The sequence below is a fragment of the Aspergillus ibericus genome, assembly GCF_003184845.1.
Source record: "Aspergillus ibericus CBS 121593 unplaced genomic scaffold BO80scaffold_15, whole genome shotgun sequence".
Lineage (NCBI taxonomy): Eukaryota > Fungi > Ascomycota > Eurotiomycetes > Eurotiales > Aspergillaceae > Aspergillus > Aspergillus ibericus.
Window position 1 is genome coordinate 473,771 of NW_020292113.1, and position 24,285 is coordinate 498,055.

Genomic DNA, 24,285 nt, shown 5'->3' on the forward strand with positions numbered 1-24,285 from the left:
GCAGCTATGAGGATGGACGGGCCTATATATATAGCACAAGGGAATAGGAGGGGTGGTGTTGCATTTTTCAATCGGGATCTCCTAGCCAATGATCCTGACAACGATTTCGTAAGGAATCATGGTTACATATGTTACAATGAGCGAGGTGTAATGTCTTGCCAAACCCAACGCCAGGGAATACGCTGCGTATAGTACAGAAAGCCAAAGAATGCGCCAATTAGTCCCGAGTCCGATTAGGGACCCATCTGCGAATCACCATCTCCCGGACTTGATACCGACCCAGCATAGCTCCGATATCTCCCTCGCAGGGCGTGTCCAGCTCGTAGGAGGTTGGCGGCGGCACTTCCACGTAGCAAACCACCAGGCTCTTTTTCACCTGCGCCTGCACCCGGTTGACACAATGCAGCCACCACCAACTGCGCGCCATTTTCTCTTCAGAATGCGCCCTGCGCTCGGCCGTTTCAGACCAGTAGGAATGACTATAGGACGGGACGACCACAACCGCAAACTCCGCATGCGAGAAGACGGGGCCGCGGTTGTAGAGGATATAGTCCACGCCAAACTTGACACCGGAGCGCACAACCCACCCCAGGGACCGGAAATGGTGATACACGACATAGGAGATCATGAACGGATCATCCGGCGTGAGATCTACCGACGGGTCCCGAGGGGGGAAGTACGAGTGTCGACACAACAACGGCAGCAGGGAAGAGGTGGGAATGACATCTGTTCGCGTATCATCGAGAACACGCAAGACGCCAAGCCCGTAGACAAGAAAGAAGGCCTCCTCGGTGGATAATTGAAGGTGCTCCTCATTGTTCAATACCGGCTCCTCATTCGCCTCCTGTCGGTCTACAGGCTTTTCCGGCAAACTCGAGATAACCGAATCGGAAACGAACTCCTTGGCCTGAACTACTGGAGAGAACCGCACCGTCTTGTTGCCACTGGGTGTCCGCTTTCCTAAGGGAGTAGGGGGGTGGACACTGCCGTCTTGTGACACTGCCCGCTGCGACTCTAGGAGCCGGGCTTCCCTAGCCTTCCTGAGGGAGAACTTCTCCGTAACGGGTATTGTACCGTCCGTGACACCGTTCGGGGTTGGTGAGAGGACCGACTGCTCGGGGGGCATCATGCCGCCTTCCCTCGCCGCTGCTTCGGCCTTGAGTCGCTCCTCAATGGCAAGCTTTTCCATCCTCGCCCGCTCTAGTTTCAACTCGCGGCGTTCCGTCCGTCGCTGCCGTGTAACCTCCTCGCTGGTCATCCCCCCGAGTAGTCCTCGCCTCTTTTTCTCACGCTCAAGCCAACTCGGCTCACTTCGACTGAGGGTGCCCTTGCCGAAGAAGCCCATCTCCCAGAGGGCTTTGATAGCCTTGGGATCCGTGACATGAACCGAGGAGGTGGCGGTGTCAAAGTAGGCCGAGTAGATTTCCTGATGCGGAGGGGAGATAAAGTACGTCAGGTAGGAAAGCAGCACGCTGACGAGCGAGAGCGGGTTATGGGGGATGAGAGGAGGGAGAGGATGCACCTCGACCGGGAAGGGGAAGCGATGAATGAGGCGGTAGTTAGGTCGCGGAGGCCGTGCAGGCCGCGAAGGGCGAGCTGGAGAAGCATGATTCTGAGATGACTCGGATTTGCCAGGAGCAGCAGTCTCCGGAGCCGGTCTAGGAAGGGAATTGGATGAAGCCATATTTAATAAAGATTAGACGCTCAATTCAATTGCTTCGATATCTCTAACTACAGGGAAGAGTCAGCAAGAAACTCTTCAGTTACGAGCTGGACGGTAGCCATCGCCAACCCCGATAGAAGCCAAGTGCGTCATTGTTGTTCTCCTCAGATACCGTTGTAGTCAATACAAGCCTTCACTGACAACAGCGAGAAATCAAGATTGCCATTGCCTAAGCAGAGGTTTGTTATCATCACCGGAGAACACAATGATCGCGTAGCACTTCCAGCAAGACCGACGAAGCTGCCGGCTGAAGCTTACCCGAAATCCTGTGCGATCTGGGGTTGGTCAAGCTATTACACGAGGGGCAGCTGTCCCAGGTGTTGCGTGAAGTTAAATACAGATATCAATTAGCGAAGAAACCCCAAAGTCATTCTGCAATGCGGGAAGAGATGCGCATCATCATCAGCATCCTGAACATTCCCTCATCCTGGACTCCAGATGGGTTTGGTTGCGGAAGAAAGAAAATTGTTTGGGAAGCTTCGCTTGGGCCGCCTTAAATGGGGAGATGCCTGACTAAGCAGGGCCAGAGGTGGCCCGTGCCCCGCCGGTCCGCCAAAAATTTCCTGCGTATCGCCGGAGTGCCGTTCAGCGATTGGCACCGACAGACGGATTCTTTTGCACCCAGCGCCTCTCTTCGTGTTTTAAAATACCCCGAACAGATTCCATCATATAATCAAGTAAGTATCACTGGCGTCCGTTAATCTACGACCGCATCGTTCTGACTGAACTTCTTCTAGGATGCATCTTATGTGTATGTTTCTCCGCAGTCGTGCCCCCTCGATCGGTCAGAACTAACCAACCCACAAAGACTCTCTGGGCCCCGATGGCAAGCGGGTTTACACCCTCAAGAAGGTCACTGAGGATGGCCGCGTTACCAAGAGTGCTCACCCCGCCCGTTTCTCCCCCGACGACAAGTACTCCCGGTAGGTTCTCCGCGAAAGGACTCTGCGCACATATAGGCCTGGAGCTAACGGTGGATGACATAGTCACCGTGTCACCCTCAAGAAGAGATACGGTCTTCTTCTGACCCAGCAGCCTGGTATGGAATCCGAGCACCAGTTGGAATGTGGGACATGGCTGACAGGAGACTACAGACAAGACGGCTGCTGAGCTGTAAGAAGCTGGTTGACGGAATAACATGATCGAAATACAAAAGGTGCTTTGAATCATTAATGGCGAATGGTGTTATCAATGGTCTTTGGACGATGAGAAACTTGTGTTTGGTTTCTGTGCGGTGCCCATGGCCGGTATCTTACTAGTGTGGTCAAAATATACCTTTGAGGAAATTGCTCTATATTCATTGCCTCGCATATGCTTATGCTCTATAAATCGTTGATCCCGACCATCATCATAATCCATCACAGCCACAGACAAAAGAACAGCCTTGAACTTTTAAGCCAGACGCCAACCCAGGTGAATGCAAAGAGATGGAAGCCATGCCATTACCGCTTCCTCGAGTTGACATTTCTGCCCGCTCCGACTCGGACCCGACCGTTCTTGCTCCGCTCTCCCGTCAAAATGCCCGGGAGGTAGTCCTCGTCCATGAGGTCGTGCTCTTTCCGCTGTCTCCGGGTCTGTTCCGCAGTGGCTCGGACAAACTCCTTCTGATCTTCCGCGAGGATCAATTCGGTTCCCCAGCCACCCTTACCACCACCTCCCTTCCACTTGCCATTGGAACTCCCGTGGACGGGCTTGGGGACACTGAAACGGTTGCCGCGGTTGTTCCACTGCATGTTCTTCTTCAGATGCATCGTGAACTGCCCGTTGGCATGCGTCGTGCAGGAGACACGAGTGAGCGTGTCTTTACCGCAGCGGGGGCAGAACTGCTTGTTCATGTCCTTGGTGGTGAGGAAACAGGCATGGCAGCGCTTGATGAAGGACTTGAGATGACGGATTCTCTGCAGAGTGGAGGTGGAAAGCAGGTTCAGGTTCATTTGTAGCAACACGTTTTGGCACTGTATCGGGTCAGTATTCGGAAACATATATCGCTGATGTAGAACATACCGCAAAATCCGTAGTCATGGTGGCAACCTGCATCACCTTGGGCTCCGGCGCCGCAGCCGTCGAGCCAGCCTCGTCGCGGGCCTGCCGCTTCTTCAGGTTGGAGGGCGTGATCCAGCCACCGTCCGAGTCGTCGGCATCATCCTCCTCTTCCTCAGGCGCTTCGGCATCCTGGGAAGTTGGCTCCTCCGGCTCAGCCTCTGTGGGAGTCTCCTGCACTTCGGTCTCTTGTGCGCTGGTTTCTTGCTCTTTCTCCTCCAGGCTTGCACTCTTCAGGTCTTCCACAACAGCGTCCACCTCAGCACCTTCGACCTTGCTTTCCTCAGTCTGGGCTTCAGCCTCGCCCTCATTCTTGGCCTCCTCCTTTTCTTCCCCCTTCTCCTCCTTCACCGGTGGCTTTCCATTTACCTGCTTCTGGCCCGGCACACTCCGCAGCCTCCAGTCACCGCCATTTCTCTCGCACTCCACCTCATATGCAAGCGCCAGAACCTCCAGATCGGTTTTACTCAACACGGCGCGATCACCGGTCTTGCGGGCGAATTCGCTCAACACGGCGACGCTCTTCGGGGACGGCGTGCGCTGCTTCAAAAATGGCAGGTACATAGTTTCAACGCGCTGACGAGCCGCCGGGTCGCGGATCTCGCTGACAACGGAGGGCGTGATGAGAAGTTCTTCGCATTGTGCGAGCAGGGTGGAAAGCGGCGGGGTATTCTTGAGGATAGGACCGGCATCGAGGACGATGGTGTGGACGGGCTTCGTGGGCGCTGTAGAGTCCGTCATCTTGACGGTGGACGCTATGGATATCTATGCGACCGCTGAATAATGTTGTAGATGCAAAACGAATATGGGGTAAGTAGATTGACTCTTGGGCCGCAGTCGTCCAAAAATCGGCGGGATGGGATTTTCAGCTGGCCTGTGCGTTATACTTATCTTAGCGCCCGCTTATCAAGGTCCTCCCTCCGGATCCCGTTCCTTGGTTTTGTCCCAACACCCGCGCCAACTGGTCAGTTCCGATGGACCATTTCATTCTCATCATCGCTCGCCTGGCCGATCGATCCTCCCGGAGTATTCAGAACCTTCTGACAGATTCCTTCCTGCGGCTACCAGCATGTCCTGTCTATCATCCCGCTATACATCGATAGACAATGTCACTGTATTCCAAATCGCATGGCATTGACAGGTCATTCCGATTCAGTCCCGATCATTGTTGATGCATCATACTTCCAACCCGCTAGAGGACGGAGGATGGAAGCCTGCAAGCCGGCAAGGCTGCACGCCAACACGCCAACACGCCAACAGCCTTCCAAAGTCCACGCATTCTCGGAATTCTGGAAGACCACAATCCCACTCACTGAAATTACCACGAGTACCACGAGGTGCGCACTCCCCATTTTCACATGGAGCCGGCGGGATACCGAGCTGTCCGCGCAGAAAATAAAACGACTCGCGTATCTCGCGTCCAGGAAATTGGATCAACCCGAGCTTGCGTCGACCGATCAGGCCCGCGCTGAGCCCACCCGCCAGAAGTACTGGCATGCAACGGACTGACTCTTCGTCTCAACCTCGGACTGCAGTGCGTGTGGACTATACCATGGATTTGCGTCTGCCTATCTTCACACTAATGCAGGTATCCATGACAGTCTGAATGGCAAACTAATAGCCCGGCTGCCCGGTGGGCTGGCTGACAGGTACAACAGACGGATTTCAATCCGGGCCAGAAGCTACTGTATGTGACGGGGATCTATGGCTATCATGCATGGCTCACAGATGTCAAAGCACTTGCGCCCCAAATATTGGCTCGTTGCTGTCGTGATTGATTGGCTTGGGGGGGGGTGATGGCGTTCAGATGCCGGCTGATGCTCAGAATGAAGAAATTTCTAGGTCATTCCCTGGCCAGACGAAATTTGAGCCAGAGCAAGAGAATAGCGAAACGAGTGAATCCACGTGTGGACTTTTACTACTACTGTATATTCTGCGATCCATGCCATACACCTTATCTATGCAGGACAGAATTCCTAATATGGGTTATATATAGAAAACCCAATGCCTGCGCTCGACCTGTCCAGCCACTCGCTGTCTGGTTCCAAGGCAACCAGATGCCTTGTCGCGCGATACTGACCGACATTGAACCCTAGAAGGATGGAAGGAATTGAACACCATCGAGGCGGAATTCCAGAGGCAGCCCTGAGTATTTTTGGAGCATTCTGTGACCGTCTGGTGGCGGGGATGATTCCCGAGATATATAATTGGGACCGCGGGTGACACGATTGTGCGACGCGACTCCTGGCGACCGGTACGAGATCTCGATGCGACCCCCACCCTGGCCAATCCAGGAAGCAGGCGCATGGATCAGCCAATGGATCTGGCTCTGCGTGGAACTATCATTGCGGTGGCGGCGTGTGATGGCTGTCGGAGCCAAACGCGCCGCGCTCATAGAATGATGCTGCGTTTCCCACTTGGGCCTTACCCACGCACGCCATGGCCCAGTGACAATGCAATCGATAATCGTCCAATTTCAAAGATCATTAGACAATAATTCCTTAACCCGGCTCCAGATTGGTGAGCGGTTGGCTGGATTCGGTCAACCCGGAGGAAGGTCCCGACGCCCAGTTGACTGGAAATGTGATACATCGCCTTCTCCCCGCCGGGTGTTTCACGCAAATAATCGCACCGTCAACAACGCCCGACTCATCAATCAGCATTGTTTGATCGAAATGGATGGCTTATAGGTCGAGTCCCCTCACGGGCCATAGAGCGACACCGACATCCGCCTGTATGGTACTTTGGCCCCCCTGCATGTCCGTTATTTGATGTGGCCCTCGTCAACCCCCGAGCATCCCCTCATGAAATCCCTAAAGAAGAAATTGACAGGTCGCATCTGCCCGCTGGTCCACCCCGAGTACTTTTGATAACGGACAAAGTTTCCCTCAGAGAGAGTTGGTTCATCCAGAAACGCACCGGCCTTTTGGACCGAGCGTTGACAGGGGAGGGAGAATGGCAGTCTTCTGCATCCCTTGCGGTCTCCGTCCCTCCCCTATTGTAGAATCCGTGGCTGGATAGATTTTGATTGATCCCCTGTATGGCATCATCACGCAAGCCCTACTGAGAGCAAGAGACACTCGAGACCAACTAGGGGGGTTAGGCTCCCTCTCTCCCTATGGGGATAGCGCTCGGAGATAATCCCTGCCTGCAGCTTACCTGGTCTCTGCGCTGAGGCATGGCTCATTGACAGCTCCGGCCCCAGGACTCCGTCCCAGGGCCAGGAGTTCTGGGCTCCACGATCTGCCGCCTGCGCAGACTGTCATTCATCTCATGCCACACAGCCCATCGAGATTCGTCAGGTCGACGACTGGCAGTCTGACACAAAATGGACGCACGCAGGTCGTATGCAAGTGCCTCTGCAAGTGCATGGAGCAATCCACCCAGGCATCCAACCAGAGGAGAGTTTGGGAGCCATCGTCGATCTATCGTCTCTCCACTTTTGGTTTGCGACTGACTGGACCCGGTAGTATCTTTTTCAGTGGCAGCGGGGACAGTTACTGGTTGATCATCGACCGTCTCGTTAGCCCTAGTGACACCAAAGGGCTGGAACTGACCGCTTGGACCTCTGCTATGCATCGAGACATCCCCGGGCACTCCGCAAAGCTAACGCACCATGCACTCGAAAGGACCAGAAAAATTTGGGCGAGGCACCAAATGTACGGAGTACCTCCTGTTGCCTTTACCTATCTATCAACTGAAGCTTGCTCACGCACCACAATGTGGCTGCCCCCGATCATTTGCTGATTTGCTTCCTCCCTTGCTTGCTTTTCCTGTCCTCCCTTTCTGCAGTGCTGCACCCACTGGCCCCAGCTCCTGTCCCAGGGTCGGACCGCTGATCCGGAGGAGCCATTGGACCTGACTGAGGATCTTCACGGGTCTGGTACAATTGGTCTACCTCCATACTCTAGTGAGACCTGGCCGTTACTGGGGCTTCCAGACAGAAAAACGTTTATATCCCCATCCTGCCCGCGGTCCCCTGCCCATGTCCCCCTCACCGTGACATGCCGCACCGTACCACATTGCTTTTCGGGGGGTCACTTGGACCCCAGGACTTATATGAATGACCTTGCTGGTCTCTGTACACCGAGGCCCGTGTACTCGTGAACCCTCGACCACGTTGGAACCTTGTTCACCTCTCCCTGCCTCTGGAGCACAGACAGACCGAGTCACACCCGAGACTGAGATCGCGGAGCGCGCATTGTGAACACGACCATGACGGATTCGCACCTTCTCTTTGGCCGCGCTGAAGATGGGGGGCATGGACCATACATCTCCCCCCGAGGAGGTCGGGCATTGGCAGTCAGTGTTGTGTTCACCACGCTCGCATCCTGTTCCGTGGCCGCTCGTATCTATACTCGCACCAAGTTGATGCACCGCATGGAGCCGAACGATTGGATGATTATTCTGTCCTTGGTAGGATGTTCCTGCCCGCACGAAGCTTGAATGTTGCTGACTATGGATGCAACCAGTTGTTGTCTTTTGTCTTTATGGGGCTGTTCATCGTGGAGGCCATGAATGGGATGGGGATGCATGAGTCACACATTCCACCACAGGTGCTTTTGAATCAGATGAAGGTGAGTACCCTCGTGATACCCTCTGGTCTTCAGCACTAATCGATGGGTGTGCTACCTTAGGCGTTCTGGCTTACGATTCCGTTCTACAATGCCGCCGTGCTGATTGCGAAAGCGTCGATCCTGATGCAGTATTTCCGTGTGTTCCCAACCCGGCGCATGCGCCGCATCTCCTGGGTCATGATTGGCATTCTTGCTACGTACGGATCCTGGGCGGTTCTCAGTGCCTTTCTCAACTGTATCCCCGTGGCGAAATTCTGGGACCCGAGTGTGTCGGGATTCTGCTTGAGTATGGAAGGGCTGTGGTTCTCGAATGCGTCCATGCACATCGCCACCGATATCGTGATTCTCCTCATCCCTATCCCGGCCTTGTCGGGGCTTGAGCTGCCCAAGAAACAGAAATTGGCGTTGATGTTGATCTTCGCGCTGGGTGGATTGTGAGTGCCGCGCGATTCCCCGCGCAACCTTTACTAACCCTTGTTGCCAGTGTCTGCGTCACCAGTGTTTGCCGCCTCGTTGCCCTGAAGAAGATTGCCGACTCGACGGACCCTACGTGTACGTTTCCCATCCTGGCCCTCCTCGCGTGCGTGACTAACCATTCCCATCAGACGACAACGTGGGTGCTGCAGCCTGGTCTGCCATTGAATGCAACACGGGCATCATTTGTGCCTGCCTGCCCACCCTCCGGCCTCTCATTTCGCGGCTGCTCCCGCATCTGCTGTCGACTCTCAGCGGAGGCGCCCATGTGTATGGCTACGGACCCGCGCCGTCTTCGCACGGGCAGCCGCCCACATTTTGGAACGGCACGGGCACGGTGACGACTACGATCACTACGCACACGCATTTGGACGATCTCGAGTTCGCTCATTGCTCGGGCGACGCGGACCGGTATCTGACTCTGGTGCCGGGACACGAACTTGGTGGTAAAGGGAAGATTATGGTGCGCGAAACCCACAACAGCTCGGCGGGCTTCCGCGAGTCGTTGACAAGGACGGAGGCCTTTCCATCATCGTCCTCGTGAAACCCTGTCGGTATAGGATGCCGTCCTTTGTTCATTCCTTCAGCGTTCGTTTCTTTTCTGTCTATACCTCTCTGTCTCTCGATGTATCTACCGGCTGTTGCTTGGTCTAGCCAATCTATATATATAGTCTTTCCTTGCAGGCCCGGCGCCTTTGCGATAAAGCTAGCCCTAACCGGCAAGTAATCCACGCATTCCTCACCGGACTACGACTTCGCAGGGGCGGTTGGGCGACCCACCCGCGGGCCAGGGCCCTTGGATGCATTTCGGGCCTCGGTACGGAGGACTCCTAGTGATGAGGCTAGTCAGCCTCCCGAGATCCTGATCGGACGATCCAGTGGGCCTGCCACTATACGAGCGACTCAACCTGGCGGCCGCCGACGAAGTTCAGTATTTCATATTGATCTCGCTTGTCCACACCCTCTCCAGCATCCCAATAACCAGCAACCGCCTGGGATACACTCCCCCAGCCGACCAGGATCTGTCAGACTCCCGACCAGGCGCGACCCGGTTACCCGGCATGCTGCTGCATCAATCTGAGGTGAGATTTGGTGGGCCGTCGGCCCGACGCATGAGCCACCAACTCTGCCCTATCGCCGGATTGGTCCTCGGGGGTACGAGTAAGATCCGAGTCAGACTATCCCTCTGCCTTGAATCATGAATCCTTCAGGGTGCACATGTCTTTTCGTGCCTTGTGCATTGGCCGACACTAACTGGCTAGCTGCTCTAGATTGGATGCTACTTAGGGCTAGATCAATGCGCAGGTTGGATGATATGATGCCTGCGTCTGGCTGCGTCATCCGTGGGAGGCAATCATCGATCTGCAAGAGGTGTCGGAAGAAGCATGTCATGCATGACGTTGGTCATATAACATATCGGCCTCCAGCCTATGGGTTAGGCTCAGGTGCCTGCTCGCCATTCTCCTGAGCTTTCAGTGCCAGCGAACCGTCTTTGCCCGCATCCAACGGTGTCCTTGCCCATGAGTGACCCGGAGAATGCAGACCCGCGACAGGGCAGGGATGCTGAACCCTCGGGCCCTGAGCCTGCGTGCGACGAATGTCGGATCCGCAAGGTGCGATGCGATAGGGAATTGCCTGTGTGCTCCAGCTGTCGCAAGTCGGGCTTGACCTGTCAATATACCCAGAAGGGCAAACGGGTCAATCATACCAAAAAGCTGTCAGTTACCTGTTCCATCCCCATCTGAGAGGTTTCGAACCGTTGGCGAATGTTCTCGGTGCAGGGTCAACGATGTCCAACTGCTCGGCAACCGTCTGGAACGAATTGAAGAAGCACTTCTCCGATATCTGTCCGTCGCGTCGGCCTCCAATTCTCCTCCCACGAGCTCGGTCACCCCGTATAGTCCAGACGCCCAGCGAAGGAATGCGGAGGATTCATGGAATCGCTCGGATAACTCTGAGGGAAGCCCGGATGGACTATCCGACCTGCATGGTGGCTCCCCGGGGAACCATGTATTTGGGCCCTCGAGCTCGATGGCTGCTCTTTATGTCGAGGCCCAAGCCGCCGGGGACCAGCTCGCCGCGTCGCTGTCACAGCAGGGCAGCCTCGAGAGGCCCGGTGGGCCTCCAACCCATGAGTCCGCGCTGCGAACCCAAATTGCTGAAGTGAGCGCACTCTTCCAGCGACTGGCCACCGACAGTCCCATGCTCTCGAAACCCGAGCATCACGATGACCTGCCGCCTTTCCTCCCTCCGCGAGCTCTGCTGGAGGTCTTTCTCGAGACGTATTTCACCGAGCTCAGTCCCTTGCTTCCCATCTATGACCGACCGAGTGTCCTGGCAGCTATGCACACCCAGTATGGGTCGACCCTGGAAGCTCCCGATCCCGCCTGGATCGTGTCGTTGAGCAGCATCCTCCTTCAGACACTGGAAGCCAAATCTACCGGCTCGCAGAAAGCGGACACGATAGCCCGCAGCACGCTGGAGGTTGATCTCCAGTTCCAGCTATTACTCAATATCCGACGCTGCTACAACCACTTCGAGCGACTGCTCCAGCCGCGCGTGGCCAACGTGCAAGCCCTCTTGAGCATGGTAAAGGCCATTTTGCAGGCTGCCTGACTCTGCTGACTGGACCCGTGCAGGCATTAGTCGCCCTCCGATACTTCCGCTTCACCATGTTCGAGACCGTCTTCACCCAGGCCTGCGAGCTGGCCAAGTCAATGGGTCTGCACCAGAGCTCATTCACGGCCAATGCGAAGCAATGCGCCGAGTGTCAGACGCTCTTCTGGTCTCTGTTCATTCTCGATGTGAGTCCCCATGGCCGTGCTGTGCCTGTGCGGCTCGACCACTCACCCACCTAGAAACACATCTCGCTCGTGGCCGGCAAATCCTGTTTGCTGCCGTCCTACGACTGCGGGATTCCTCTCCCTCCAAGCACCACCACCGGCATCCTGCTCGACGACCTCTTCGCCGCACGCATCGCCCTGGCACACATCGAAGAAGAGATCGTCTGCAGCCTCTACTCCGCCCAAGCACCACGTCTCAGCCCGAACCACCTCAGCCGTCGCGCCCACAAGCTCATCCACCGCCTCAACGACTGGACCAGCCACCACAGCCGCATCCTGTATCCCCCAGCCAGCACAACCATCACCGCCCAACAGACCACCGAGCTTCGCTACGCCCTGTGCATCTCCCGCGTGCTCGTACAGCGACGCATTCCCACCCCAGAGAGCCGGCAGATCCGGCTGGAACACGCCCGCACCGGTCTGCGCCTCCTCCAGGAGCTGTGCGAGAGCTACCACCCGGATGACAGCATCTCCAACTTCACTGTCTTTGAAAGGTACCCCTTCCCCTTTCCCCAGCACCAGCACCAGCACCAGCACCAACTAACCACCCCAGCATCCTCCTCCACTACCCCATCGTCCTCTTCCTCGAAGTCTACATCCATCTCCTCGCCCCGACCCCCACCCACACCACCCTCACCTCCGACACCAACGCCCTCCGATTCTTCGCCTCTCGCGCAGACCCCCTCGCCGCAAATGCCTCTGCAACTTCTCACGCGGTCACCATCCGCTCCATCACCCAGCTCTGCAGCCAGATTGCCACGTCGCTTCTGCATCCACCCATCCCCATCTCCAACACAAACACAAACACGAAACTGTACCACTCCACGCCTGCTATCCAAAACCAACACCAACACCCACAGTATCCCCCAGAGGCTAACATAGATCCCACATGGGATTTATCCTGGACCGCGACGCCCAGCACACACCCCCCCGGACGAGATCTCCACCCCTACGGTGAATGGAAAATAGTCTCCGACCTGACACCGGGGGATTTTGAGGAGATGTTGATGTATCGGTGACATTCATGCCAATGTTGATAGATAATGTTGATGGTTCGATGACGTGATGACATGATGACTGGGGCGTTTCTGGACCTTTGGTTCTATATGATTCAGATTTTTGCCAAGAGGGGGAAATTTACATGGAGGTTTTGGCTTATGGAATTACAATAGGATGATTTGATTATATCGTTACTTCCTGTCTTATTCTACGACTACTGATACTTTGTGCATATCCCGTACTAGCAAGGCTAAGACGATTCTATCCGGGCGGATAAAGTCTAGTACCTCGCGGGAAGAGTACTTTCGGCTTCGACTCTTCCGCACCATCCACAGCATGAGGAGACATTATATTTTATATCCCAAATGGAGGGGATATAATCCCCGACTCACGCACAAGAACCCATTCCAGTCCCGCTGCCACCTGCGATCCGTCCAGACACCCGAAACTGATCCGCAACGTAATTCTCCATCAGAAGTGGATCGAAAAAAATAAAAATCCGACAGATCCAGGCCGTCAAACGGAGATGCCATTGGCTGCGCCAACAAGTTTTTCAAACCCTGCCAGGGACATTCCCGATAACTGGCAGGTGGCTGCTTCGTTCTCGACCTGCACGGTGGCTGTTGGTGTCATGGCTGTCACGGGGACGTGGAACACATCACGCATCATCTGCAGTGCCAAAACCGAGTGCTTCCGGGATTCCAGTTGACTCTCCTCCGAGGGATCGCATCGAGAAATCAAGATCTGCCCCACGTGGTAGCGATAGCTAAGCTCGAGTTGCATCAGGCCCAGATCGGGGGCACGGGCCAGGAACGAGGAACTGAGCAGCTCCTCTTGCTGCTGGGAGAAGTCTGTATACAGTCGGGACCTGAGAGTTGATATTTTCCAGATCACTCGGGACCGCCGAGTCGAGCACGGCCAGGGGCGGTAACAAGATCGGACTCTGATCCCTTCCGAGCGGCGGCTCTACACATTTTCCGCGAAAGGGAAAGATTTCGTAATGTGGCACCAATGAAGGCCGCAACGAGAGATGATCGGCCGCCGTTGCCACTGCACCTCGCAGAGGGGCGGTGTTGGGATAGCCTTCCTAAGGCGGTCCAGAGCAGCTTTTGTGAGGCTCGGAAGAGGCAGAGAGCTGCAGGGTATCCATATAAATGCTCTCCCATGTCCCCAAACTCCAACACTTGTTTAGTCGCGATCTCCTCTGCCGTACCGTCATTAGCTGGCTCGGACCTGGCTATGCCGGTCGTGGTAGTTAGGGCTGTCCCTGTCGACTGCGGGAAGAACGCATCCACCTTCTGGGAAAGTTGCGCGAGACTACGATCCACAAGCGGAAAAGTCGCATGGAACGTTGGCTTGCGACAGGTCGAACACTCGGGCTGGACCCGATCACAACGGACCTGGACGGGGTAGTGGATATGATGCTGGCTATACCACGGGTTTGGCTCCCCTTGCGTGAGCGGCATTGATTGTAAGTGGGAAGCGAGTCGGTGTCGGGACTGGGGAGCGGACGCTTTTTGGGATTCATGTCGTGCAGCGGCGGCGGCAGCAGCAGCAGTAGTGTATCCAACTGTCAGTCCGCCGCTCTAACGGAGGAGGCGTTCCGTTGAAGAATGCAGTACTGGAGGTATGCTGCCACGAAGTCAAGATGAAGTGGAAGGAAAAGCCAAGGCGGTCAGATGATGGGTTCCAGTCCCGTGATCCCGGTGTAACCATGCCCTAAGTGCTTGCCCTAATTCCCTCCGACGGCTCCCTGCATCCATCCAAGACGGAGGATGTCTCCAACCATCAACATCCGGATTCCACCCTCCTGAGCGGTGGTACATCTCTGCAGTAGACCGTGCTGTCCTCGGCTTTCTTCCAGTCTTCCCAGGCAATCCCCATTGCATCGCAAGAGGTACGTTTCGATAAACCCTTCAGCCATGGTATAAATAGTCCACGGCTTTCTCTATCCAGCCCTTCCTCCCATCTCCATCCAACAATCTTGCACTCGAATACAACATCGCTAACAACATGTCTGCATTCAAGTACACCGATCAGGAGGTGTCGAGACAGCTGGTCTCGGAGATCGTGCAGCTCCTGGAGGAGAATGAGGTTCAGAGCTTCCTGATCGGCAGCTTCATGCGAGGCGCTCTCTATCAACCGGTCGAGATGAAACCCATTGACCTGGTCATTGACGACCAAATAATCACCAGGATCGATGGGCGCACGGAAAACGCCATGGACCGAGCCATTCGCATCCTGCGCGATGCCGGCTTCCCCGATGGATCCGGACCCGACCCCTCGAATCTCCGCTGTCCGATAGAGCTGGAGAAACTCAAGACCTACCCCATGTATATGCCTCCCCGGTTCAAGACCCACCACTCGTTCCATCTGCGGGGGGAACTCCAAGCCGGCATGCACCAGGAGCTCCGTCTGTACCGAAAGTCGGAGTACTTCTGGTGTCTGCTCAATGTCAAGCCGAGCGCCTGGATGGATGACGGGGACGTTCATTCGGACTTTATGCTGGCGTGTGATAGCCGATTGACCCTCGGGGATCAGCCCGGACAAGGCCGCTTTGCGAAGGAGCATCGCTGGGTCCAGATTCCCAAGCCGGTGCGGTATATCGAAGCCCTGCTGCTGCTCATGATTACTCACGGGGATACAGCAAATCGGCAGAATTACTGGCGCACCGAAATCCTCGTCCTCCAACTCAATGTCCCTCCGTGGATGTTCAAGGACGAGGATTTTCATCCCCGGGTGCGAGCTTGGTGGGAGGTGGCGAAGAAATCGAACGGGCTGTTTGTTACTCAAGTGCAGTGGGAGCACGAGAAGCCGCATCTGGAGGAGCTCGCCCGAGCCCTCCGACAGGAGGGGCCGCTGAGGGCACCCAACTTTTCAGACTTGTATCTCCCTGCTTGATGCACCGATGTGGTTTTGGCTGTTGCATTGTCATGAGACTGATGGTTTGAATTCATGACCTGATACCCTACAGTAGACTTTGTAGCATCTAGCCCCGGGCCGTAGACTGTAGGCGACCCATTTATTGTTCTTAAGTCTTCATATATTACCTCTCACTCTCCCGAGCTAGTCATACAAGTCAGATACCTAGGTCTCCTTGGAGAAGTTTGCGAGGCAGGAGACACGAGGGAGGAATAGAAGAAAATGACAGTGCATTATGACACAATATCTTCGATGTATCCAATATTCCCCCATGACATCAAGCTCGTGAACGGTTGATAATGTATACAATAGGAATGGTGATTGTTCCAGCTGGCGAGAGCGGCCATCGGGCGATAACCGTAATTACCTCGTATGAATATTCCCACAACAGCGACGTGGTAGCCAACTTGGAATTTTGGGCATGACATGGCTCAGCAGCTAGTGATTTGACTGGTATGTGTATAACCATACCATGTGACGGTATGGTGCTTAGGATCATGAGGTTGTCGGATCAACGCACATCAACACAGGGGATTGGCCCACGGCTGCTACAGCAGATAACCTTGTACTGTAACTGAATGTTGACGGGAGATCGACCGAGTATACTTGGTACAGTCAACAACTTCCTTGATCCATCCATCCATCCATTTGTTCATCCTCACACTGCAGTGTGCCACCTGGTCGGATTCTCCAATCCGATTCTCATGAGCGGACCGCTAGCCTTGGGCTCGTTGAGCCAGCGAGTCTATCAGCGAGACCCTACATGGTGAAAGAACCCAGAGCAGAAGGAGTCTCCCCTCCTCTACATCGATCAGCGAGATATCTGGCCTAGGGCTTCTCAGCCTGTCTGAGAAGATATATCAAAGGCTTGCTCCATTTCCGATGGGATCTCCTTGGCAGCCCCCGGTGCTCGAGAGCTTCATGGTGCTAGGCCCCGTTCCCGCGATCCCAGCGATTGAGATATACTATATTATGTCAAGAAGTTCCTTTCAATGTTACATTCCTCATTCTATCCCGACTTCTCCCTCCTAGTGACTTTCATTGTCTCCGAGAAAAACCCAATATGTCGGTCCAATCAACTTCTAATATCAAGCAGATCGCATCGTGCATTGGATCTCATTTGAGGCAGATTCCTGGCCTGGGAGGCGTGAGTGTGGTAGTCGTTTCCTGCCGGTGTTTCAACTGTTTCAACCTACTGTGTCTCATCGATCCATTCGCCTGGGTTAGTCCATAAGTGAGGTTTTGTTGAGGAATATGGACCAGCAGGTCAGTATGGCCGGGGCAACTGGCAAGGGGGATCGGAAATGAATGTCAGAACTCAGATTAGTGGGTCTGGAGTCTGTGCTCCTATGGATGTCCTATGTATGTACTCTGTATGTCGGTAGTATATTGATTGCCGATTTCGGCTTAGTGGTCCGGGTGGAGCACCCGATCCTTGGGGCCAAACTAAGTACTACTAAGGACTCCGTATTACTATCTAGTATCGACCGAGTACTATCTGCTTATGTACTAGAGCATTAATCCTCACCTTATAGTCAGATGCTGACAGTAAACGGTCGAAACCCCGTCCGTAGGGCGCCTTGGTCATGAGAATCAGTCTGGGAAGCAAAGATGTCATCCAGGGAGAGTAGCGATCAATGCGATCAATGGTACCGGGTCTTCCAGGGCACCATGCCGTTGACCCTGGTTCGCGCTAACGACAATTTCGGGGGGGCTGAACCCGTCCGGATATTCGGTGGTGGTGGATGAAATCCAGACAGCGTGACCAGATCACCTGATAGCAAGTTCCGCCCCTTTCCTCCTCCACCTTCTGGACAGAATCCAGCCGTCTCATCCAAGTCACATCATCACTCTCGCACAGCATCCTGCCGAGGCAGATCGGGCCTTGCTCGGTTGAACTTGAACGAACGTCATAGGACTCCGGTCATCCGATCGGCACCGGCCCAAGCGTTCGTTCCAGAACACTGGTTGTCAGATTTTGGGTCCCGAGCCGGTGGGGGTTCTCCAGGGGTCGAGACCAGGGTGATGCTTGACGGGACCGACCGGTTTGGACCACGAGGAGAAAGCTATATCGAAGAAATCCCCATGGTGAGATGGAAGTAAGCTCTAGACATGACGGGATCCCGCTAATAATACCTTCCAGGTCCTGTCTGCCCGCGTGCCTCGCAAGGCTCTGGTGGAAAAAGTCGGGCCTCGGAATCCGTCGGAGGAACGAACAACGCCGAATGAGGGCTGAGGGGTGGGTGGAGGAATATTAGACTATGTGGCTATTCCACTAACCTCCGTCTAACCTTGCCGGGCCACCCAATAAGCGACACCTGATAGAGGAGGCGCGAGCATGCGTCGTCGCATTCACCCATACGCAGGGGTACCGAATCAGTCCGCCAGAGGCCAGCAATGACGTGTGACAAGGGAGGGGTAAGGCCCCGCGATACCTTTATATATGCTGGTGTCGCCAGTATCTCTCTCCCTGGTTTTTTTTATCCAGATTTTTCTCAGGCGCAAAAGCTCACGATGGTCACTGTTGCAGTTCAATCCCAGACGGCAGCGTCTGCTGCTCCGTCTACCGTATCCAACGGTATTGATCAAGAACCCCAGGGAAAGACCCAGGAGACCACCCCTTACAATGCCGACGGCGGCGTCACCAGTCAGCTGTGTGCCTGGATTGCTGGTCTGCAGCTGGATGATATCCCCGAAGCGGTGCGGACTCGCGCCAAGTACCTAGTCCTAGACGGACTTGCCTGTGCGCTGGTTGGCGCCCGTGTCCCTTGGTCGCAGAAAGCCTTTGACGCTATGCGCGCTTTTGAAGCACCCGGGAAGCATGTGGTCATCGGGTACGAAGAGGTAGGTTCCCATCCCCGTTCCCTATCTGTGGCACTCGTTAACGCGTTGGCAGCGCCTGGGTGCCGTTGCGGCGGCCACCCTAAACGGATCCTGGATTCAGGCCTGTGAGGTAGACGACTACCACAGCGTTGCGCCTCTACACTCACAAGCAGTGGTCATTCCTCCACTCTTCGCCGCCGCCGTGAGTGCCAGAGACCACCCCACGACCCCACGAGTCATCGATGGACAATCCTTCCTGCTTGCCTCGGTGGTCGGGTTTGAGATCGGCCCTCGGGTCGGCATGGCATTGCACGGGACGGAGATGCTCGCGAAAGGATGGCACTGCGGGTCAGTGTTCGGTGGTCCCGCGGCAGCAGGCAGCTCGGCGAAGCTACTTGGCCTCTCGGCAGCGCAGATCGAGGATGCCATCGGCGTGGCCGCCACACAGGCCTGCGGCCTCATGGCGGCCCAGTACGACGGCATGGTCAAGCGGATGCATCACGGATTCGCGGCACGCAACGGACTAATCGGAACGATGCTCGCCTGGGGCGGATACGAAGGAATCAAGAAAGTCTTCGAGCGGCCATACGGCGGCTTCCTGGCCATGTTCGGCCTGGGATCCAAACATACCCCCAACTCCAAACCCGAGGAAATCTCCAAAGACCTAGGCCAATTCTGGCACACCGCCGAATGGATCCGACTGAAGCTGCATGCCTGCTGCGGCGGCATCCACGGCACTATCGAATGCCTGGCCGCAATGCAAGAACAGTACCCCGACCGACTCCGGGGCGCAGCCCAGCTCGCCACCATCCAGGACATCCACATCCAGCTCAGCGACGCCGTCTATCACCACTGCGGCTGGGCGCCCGAGACACGCCCGCTAACCCCAACCGGAGCACAAATGAACACGGCATTTGTCGCCGCCTCCCAGCTCGTCGACGGCCAAGTCCTACTGGAACAATTCTCCTCGGCCAAACTCGACCGGGACGAGATCTGGTCCCTCATCCACAAGACCCACTGCACGCACACGACCGAGCTGGACAAGCCCAACATCGGCTGTGGCGCGTTCATCACCATCACGTTCCAGGACGGCACGCAACTCCACCATACCCTCCTGAAGCCGAAGGGGGTCGACGAGCCGATCACCAACGCCGAGATCCTGGAGAAGTTCCGCCGGTTGACAGGCAGCCTGATCGGACCCGAGCGCCAGGCCCAGATCGAAGCCGCGGTCTTGAATATGGAGGCGTTGGCGGATGTGGATGAGTTGATTGAGTTGCTCAGTGTGCCGGTAGTGAATCCGTTGCAGTGATTTTCTTCTTCTTCTTCTTCTTCTTCTTCTTCTTCTTCTTCTCTCTGGTATTGGTATTTCATTTGGGCGTTTCGGGTGTGAAGGGAGCATCCCTGTTTAGTTATCATCTGCCTAAGGACTCGCCTCTAGTATCTTCATTGTGCTAGCCCACCTCCACCGACGTAGACTGTATCCCAATGTTACGCACGGATGGACTCCAAAATAAAATACTCTGCGCCAACGGCAAGTACATACGACTAGACACACGATGGAAGAACGGTGTCAGGAAAGCAGCAGAACATGACAAGCCATCCCCTCATATCCTCTAAGCCTCACCATCCGAACGCTAGAATGCATCTCATCTACCTTCCTCATCCGCTGTATATCACGGAGAAATCTTATGTGGCACCCAACAGGACGATCAACAGGCTCAAAAATCCGCAAACTCCCGATCAATCTCCTCAAAGTAATCAAAGAAGCCCTTGAACAGTTTCACGCCTAGTCCCGGGTCCCGACTGCCCGTGGTGGCCCGAATACTATGCATACTGAGCTGCGGGATACCCACATCGATAGCGCGCATGCCGATGCGCGAGCTCGTCATGGGCCCAATGGTGCCGCCGCTGCGGGAATCGTTCCGGATCTGGAAGACCTGGAGCGTGGCGTCGCATTTGGCGGCGACGCGCTGGATGAAGGCGTGGCTGACGCTGTCGGTGGTCATGTGGCCGTTGGAGTCGGCGGAGACGGCGACGCCGACGTTGAGACGGGGGGCGTGGTTCTCCAGGTAGACGTTGAGGAAGTTGGGGTTGACGGCGTGGATGACGTCGGAGGAGACGAAGAAGCTGTTGGCGACGGTTTGGGCCAGGAGGTTGGGTCCGTAGGTGGTGCCCGGGGCGAAGGCCTCGGTGATGCGTTCGATGACGCTGGACATGAAATTGGAGCGGGCACCTTGGCGGAGTAAGCTGCCGATTTCTTCGTCGTCGAACATGCCGACCATCTTGATGGAGGCTGGGGAGGTGTGGGATGGCGAGGCCAGGAGGGCTTCCTGCGCGGCGTAGCAGCAGAGCTTGTCGTCAATGCGGCCGGCGAAGATCAGGTCTTTCTCGAGGCCGCCGAGTTGCGCGGGCTGGCTGTCGTAGAGCTCGAGTTCCCAGTTCAGGATGGTGCTGGGGTCGGTGATCTGGAGTTCTTGGGCGATGACCTTGACGAGTTTCGGGGGCTGCGTGGCGGCGAAGGTGCCCGGGGCGTAGGCGGGGCTGGGGGTGGGGGATTGCTGGGCGAAGAGGTCGGAGTTGTCGACGCCCACCACGGGGACCATTTGGGTTTCCTTGTTGAAGGGGCCCTGGGAGGGAGCGCCGAAGTGCGGGGCCAGCGTGGGAATGCGAGCAATGGGCCAGTCCAGCTTGACGAGTTTGGATTCGACTTTCCCGGAGGTCGGGTCGCGGACCAGGACGCGGCCACCGATGGCGAGGTCGCGATCCCACCAGGTCTCGTTGAGGGCGCCGGCGTAGGGCGCCACGCCCAGTTGGACGAAGCCGGCCTTCGTGGGCAGCTTGGAGACGGGCTTGAGCTTGGCGGTCAGGGCGTCGATGTGGCCGGCGACGATGGCCATGCCGTTGCCAGCCTGGTAATCGGCGCCCACGGAGAAGGCAATAAAGGCGCTGGCGTTGCGCGTGGTGTAGTATTTGCCGCCGCGTTCGAGCTGCCAGGTGTCGCGCTCCGGGAGGCGCTTGTACCCTTGGCCTTCCAGCTGCTTGGTGAAGCTGTCGACGGCGTGGAAGATGGTCGGGTTGGCGGTCATGAAGTCGCAGTAGGGCTTGGAATAGTCATCGGGGTTGATGGAGGTGGGCGCTGCCACTGGTGTGGGCGCAGTCGAGGGGGTCGGGGTGGGCTCGGGGAGCTGGCCGGAGGAGCTGGGTCGGTAGGCCATGGCGGCTTCGCGAAGGCCCAGGATGCTTTTCTTGGCCATGGGGAGCGGTCGGGGAGGGCGTTGAGGGAGCAGATGAGTTTGAGAGCAGGGAGAGGCTGAATTGGAGAGCAGAGGGGAGAGTGGGAGGAGAGGCAGGGAGGAGACGGAGAGAAGAAGATGACGAGCTGGCGATGGCAGTCAGCTGATAAGCGTCCTCCGCCTGGCCCGGAGCCCCGTCGGACCCTGCATTCCGCTGGGCGTCCCTCAAGCCATTGAGGTCAGGGATCGGGTGCTACGGACTCCATGGCGTCGTCGGAATATAACACGAGGAAATTAGGAATGACATACGTGGTGTCTGTCCCGTTCTCACGCCGTTGATGACCTACGTACTCCGTAGTAGAGATCTGTTCCTCCGCGGCCTGATAAGCGGCCCACTTGGCCCGAGCCGAGGATCGAGCTCGCTCTTCTAGTCGCTCGAACCCACATACGCATTCCAGTTCACGTTGCCATCTTGGCACTCCTCCGTGATCGCCGGCCCAACCGTCGCCGCCACCTCGCCGTCGTTGCGCATCATCACGATCCGCACCGGCCCCGTCTGCCCATTGAACGGCACTGAAAAGTGATTGAGGCCCGGCCCCGACGCCTGCAGAACGGTCGGGGGAAAAGATCCAATCTGCACCACGATCTCACTGGCCGCCTGCACCGCGGCGCTGACAAAGACCCGGTCCTGGGCCACCTGGCCCGGCATCATCTCCTCTTGGCCCATCGCCGGGTTGTTCCCCGTCGTGCCATTGGCGCTCCCCGCGTGGCTCGGATTCAACCGGTACCAGTACACCATCTTATCCGCCACGGGCAGCTGCTGGGATGGCTGGTACGGGTCCGTCGTGTTCATTCCTCGGTAGGCGGCAATGTAGTGCGGCAGGAGTGCTCGCCACGCATCGTGCGGGTGATCCGCGACGTAGCTGGACGAGCCATCCGGCATACCCGCATCGTAGATGGGTCCAATGTAATGGGCTTCCCCGTAGTCGTTCCAGCTTATAATCTGCACCCGTCTTCGTCAGTAGAAACCAACCGGTCCCCGCAGCGCGCCATACCTGGACAAACTCGGGCTGCAAATGCATCACCTGTTCCCATCGCAAATGCCACAGGTCATCCCCCCGCCACAGCCAATTCTTGTTCCACTGCGGGAGGTTGACATAGAACCACGGGGACACGGGCATCATGTACGGCTTCCCGGACAGCGCGTGCATCCACTCTCGGTCGCTCGTCACGTTCTTGTTCTGGGCCCCCACTGGCCACGCATCCCAGCTGAACGCACCGTCAATGGTGTCCAGATAGGCTCGGGTTCCCGCAGGCCCCAGGTCGGACCAGGACGGCATAAAGAAACAGTCGGCAAATTGTTTGATGTAAGGCCAGTCGTCGGCGTTGCCAGAGCCTATAAAGGTGGACACGAGCGGCTTGCCGTGATAGTTATATTGCGCGCTTCTATTGCGGTACGCGTTGATCGTGGAGATCACTCGGTCCGCCGGCCACGGCCCCCCCGATCCGTAGTCGAAGGACAGGAAGAGGGAGAAATTGCCGACGCTCTCTGCGGCCGAGTAGGCCTTCTCGAGGACATCATCCGTGTAACTATCCTGCGGCGCAATGTTCAGCGCGAAGCCATCAATATGGGCGGCTTGGGCCTCTCGAATATCCGACTCCCATTGTTCGGGGGTCATCGCAGCGGCATTGCCAACCTCAGCACCGTCAGTAACGTCTTCAAACCAGTTGGCAGAGGACTCACGATGAAATGAGCGAATACGGCCTTGGGGCCAGTTCGGGCGATCACTGGCGGTGCCACTAGCAGCCACGGAATAAGATAGTTAATAAGCATGTCCCTTTAACTTCTGGCACCAAAGGTTAAAGGGTAGTGGGAGTGGGTGGTCCACTGGAGATGGACAAATGAAAGCAGCAAAGCGCCTATTTCAGGGAGAACTAAGCGCCCAAAGGTCAGGCCCAGACGGGGTGTATACCGACTGCAGGCCAGGGCGTCTAACTGGAAAGTGTCGACTGCTGCTTAAACCAACAAGCAAACAGGCACGCTACATCTTAAACAGACAGTGTTTACACATTGGGTTTGAAACCTGGCGAGCCGGGGTACAGGAGCAGAAATTTGGAGGATTCAGGAACGGCATGAACGATACACATGGCCGAGGCAAGCTGACGGGGAATTCTTTCTTTGGCGGAATCGATCTTGCTTTCAGGAATGGGCGAAGAAAGTATGAAATCGGGGACACACCTGGAGCTGGTGGAGGGGGACGATGATACGGCTGATTGGGTGACGGCCCCGTCTGCTGGGAAGCGGGCTCGAAGATCTCTCTGGCATGACGGGCCACCCGGTCCAGCAGACGATCGAGATGTCTCATGCTGGAATTTGAAGATGGAGGGAGCAGGGCGCCGCAAAGAATTCAGCCAAGACAAGCGCGGGGCAGGCGGGAATGAAGGACGGCCGCAGGAATAAGGGAGGATGGTCTCGTGCAATCGGGGATGCCTCCTTCCAGGAGTTTGTTATGGCGGCACAATCTCAAGGTGTCAGCCGGATGGCATGCAGCTTGGGTGAAACGAGGGGGCCAAAGGGTTCATAAAGGCAGCGTAGGCAGCAGGCGACCGCCTTGTCAATCTTGGCGAGGACTTTTCGCGCCGAAGGACTT

At 56.3% G+C, this 24,285-nt stretch overlaps 10 protein-coding genes across 10 annotated transcripts; 5 read left to right on the top strand and 5 right to left on the bottom strand.

The window, feature by feature from the left end:
- Nucleotides 1-49: 49 nt before the first annotated feature.
- Nucleotides 50-2,095, bottom strand: sen2 (tRNA splicing endonuclease subunit SEN2). The gene has a single exon (XM_025719266.1). The coding sequence runs from the start codon at nucleotides 1,682-1,684 to the stop codon at nucleotides 218-220; it is 1,467 nt and encodes a 488-aa protein (XP_025576300.1). The 5' UTR covers nucleotides 1,685-2,095; the 3' UTR covers nucleotides 50-217.
- A 366-nt stretch (nucleotides 2,096-2,461) lies between these two features.
- BO80DRAFT_444221 (H/ACA ribonucleoprotein complex subunit NOP10) lies at nucleotides 2,462-2,840 on the top strand (the record flags this gene model as incomplete). The annotated part of the gene is made up of 4 exons (XM_025721417.1): nucleotides 2,462-2,474; nucleotides 2,532-2,646; nucleotides 2,710-2,762; nucleotides 2,818-2,840. The coding sequence occupies 4 exons, from the start codon at nucleotides 2,462-2,464 to the stop codon at nucleotides 2,838-2,840; spliced, it is 204 nt and encodes a 67-aa protein (XP_025576301.1).
- Nucleotides 2,841-2,998: 158 nt separating this feature from the next.
- BO80DRAFT_380061 (rRNA-binding endoribonuclease) lies at nucleotides 2,999-4,603 on the bottom strand. The gene is made up of 2 exons (XM_025716793.1): nucleotides 3,728-4,603; nucleotides 2,999-3,678 (listed from the first exon to the last, which is right to left on the bottom strand). Exons 1-2 carry the CDS (start codon nucleotides 4,502-4,504, stop codon nucleotides 3,166-3,168), a joined length of 1,290 nt encoding a protein of 429 aa, XP_025576302.1. The 5' UTR covers nucleotides 4,505-4,603; the 3' UTR covers nucleotides 2,999-3,165.
- A 3,083-nt stretch (nucleotides 4,604-7,686) lies between these two features.
- Nucleotides 7,687-9,470, top strand: BO80DRAFT_492977 (uncharacterized protein). Its single transcript, XM_025723797.1, has 5 exons — nucleotides 7,687-8,179; nucleotides 8,236-8,340; nucleotides 8,401-8,774; nucleotides 8,825-8,892; nucleotides 8,946-9,470. The coding sequence occupies exons 1-5, from the start codon at nucleotides 7,979-7,981 to the stop codon at nucleotides 9,356-9,358; spliced, it is 1,161 nt and encodes a 386-aa protein (XP_025576303.1). The 5' UTR covers nucleotides 7,687-7,978; the 3' UTR covers nucleotides 9,359-9,470.
- A 798-nt stretch (nucleotides 9,471-10,268) lies between these two features.
- On the top strand, nucleotides 10,269-12,721 carry BO80DRAFT_501488 (Zn(II)2Cys6 transcription factor). The gene is made up of 5 exons (XM_025724285.1): nucleotides 10,269-10,531; nucleotides 10,596-11,403; nucleotides 11,454-11,618; nucleotides 11,673-12,151; nucleotides 12,211-12,721. Exons 1-5 carry the CDS (start codon nucleotides 10,335-10,337, stop codon nucleotides 12,674-12,676), a joined length of 2,115 nt encoding a protein of 704 aa, XP_025576304.1. The 5' UTR covers nucleotides 10,269-10,334; the 3' UTR covers nucleotides 12,677-12,721.
- Nucleotides 12,722-12,843: 122 nt separating this feature from the next.
- Nucleotides 12,844-14,122, bottom strand: BO80DRAFT_464087 (uncharacterized protein; the record flags this gene model as incomplete). The annotated part of the gene is made up of 2 exons (XM_025722631.1): nucleotides 12,844-13,507; nucleotides 13,558-14,122. 2 exons carry the CDS (start codon nucleotides 14,120-14,122, stop codon nucleotides 13,173-13,175), a joined length of 900 nt encoding a protein of 299 aa, XP_025576305.1. The 3' UTR covers nucleotides 12,844-13,172.
- A 343-nt stretch (nucleotides 14,123-14,465) lies between these two features.
- On the top strand, nucleotides 14,466-15,564 carry BO80DRAFT_424350 (uncharacterized protein). Its single transcript, XM_025719267.1, has 2 exons — nucleotides 14,466-14,553; nucleotides 14,685-15,564. Exon 2 carries the CDS (start codon nucleotides 14,778-14,780, stop codon nucleotides 15,555-15,557), a length of 780 nt encoding a protein of 259 aa, XP_025576306.1. The 5' UTR covers nucleotides 14,466-14,553; nucleotides 14,685-14,777; the 3' UTR covers nucleotides 15,558-15,564.
- A 2,119-nt stretch (nucleotides 15,565-17,683) lies between these two features.
- BO80DRAFT_424351 (MmgE/PrpD family protein) lies at nucleotides 17,684-19,855 on the top strand. The gene is made up of 2 exons (XM_025719268.1): nucleotides 17,684-18,422; nucleotides 18,475-19,855. Exons 1-2 carry the CDS (start codon nucleotides 18,093-18,095, stop codon nucleotides 19,708-19,710), a joined length of 1,566 nt encoding a protein of 521 aa, XP_025576307.1. The 5' UTR covers nucleotides 17,684-18,092; the 3' UTR covers nucleotides 19,711-19,855.
- Nucleotides 19,856-19,914: 59 nt separating this feature from the next.
- On the bottom strand, nucleotides 19,915-22,126 carry BO80DRAFT_48410 (M18 family aminopeptidase). Its single transcript, XM_025723452.1, has 2 exons — nucleotides 21,944-22,126; nucleotides 19,915-21,780 (listed from the first exon to the last, which is right to left on the bottom strand). The coding sequence occupies exon 2, from the start codon at nucleotides 21,653-21,655 to the stop codon at nucleotides 20,120-20,122; it is 1,536 nt and encodes a 511-aa protein (XP_025576308.1). The 5' UTR covers nucleotides 21,656-21,780; nucleotides 21,944-22,126; the 3' UTR covers nucleotides 19,915-20,119.
- On the bottom strand, nucleotides 22,062-23,468 carry BO80DRAFT_353221 (glycoside hydrolase family 71 protein; the record flags this gene model as incomplete). The annotated part of the gene is made up of 3 exons (XM_025715651.1): nucleotides 22,062-22,637; nucleotides 22,690-23,331; nucleotides 23,379-23,468. 3 exons carry the CDS (start codon nucleotides 23,466-23,468, stop codon nucleotides 22,062-22,064), a joined length of 1,308 nt encoding a protein of 435 aa, XP_025576309.1.
- Nucleotides 23,469-24,285: the final 817 nt, after the last annotated feature.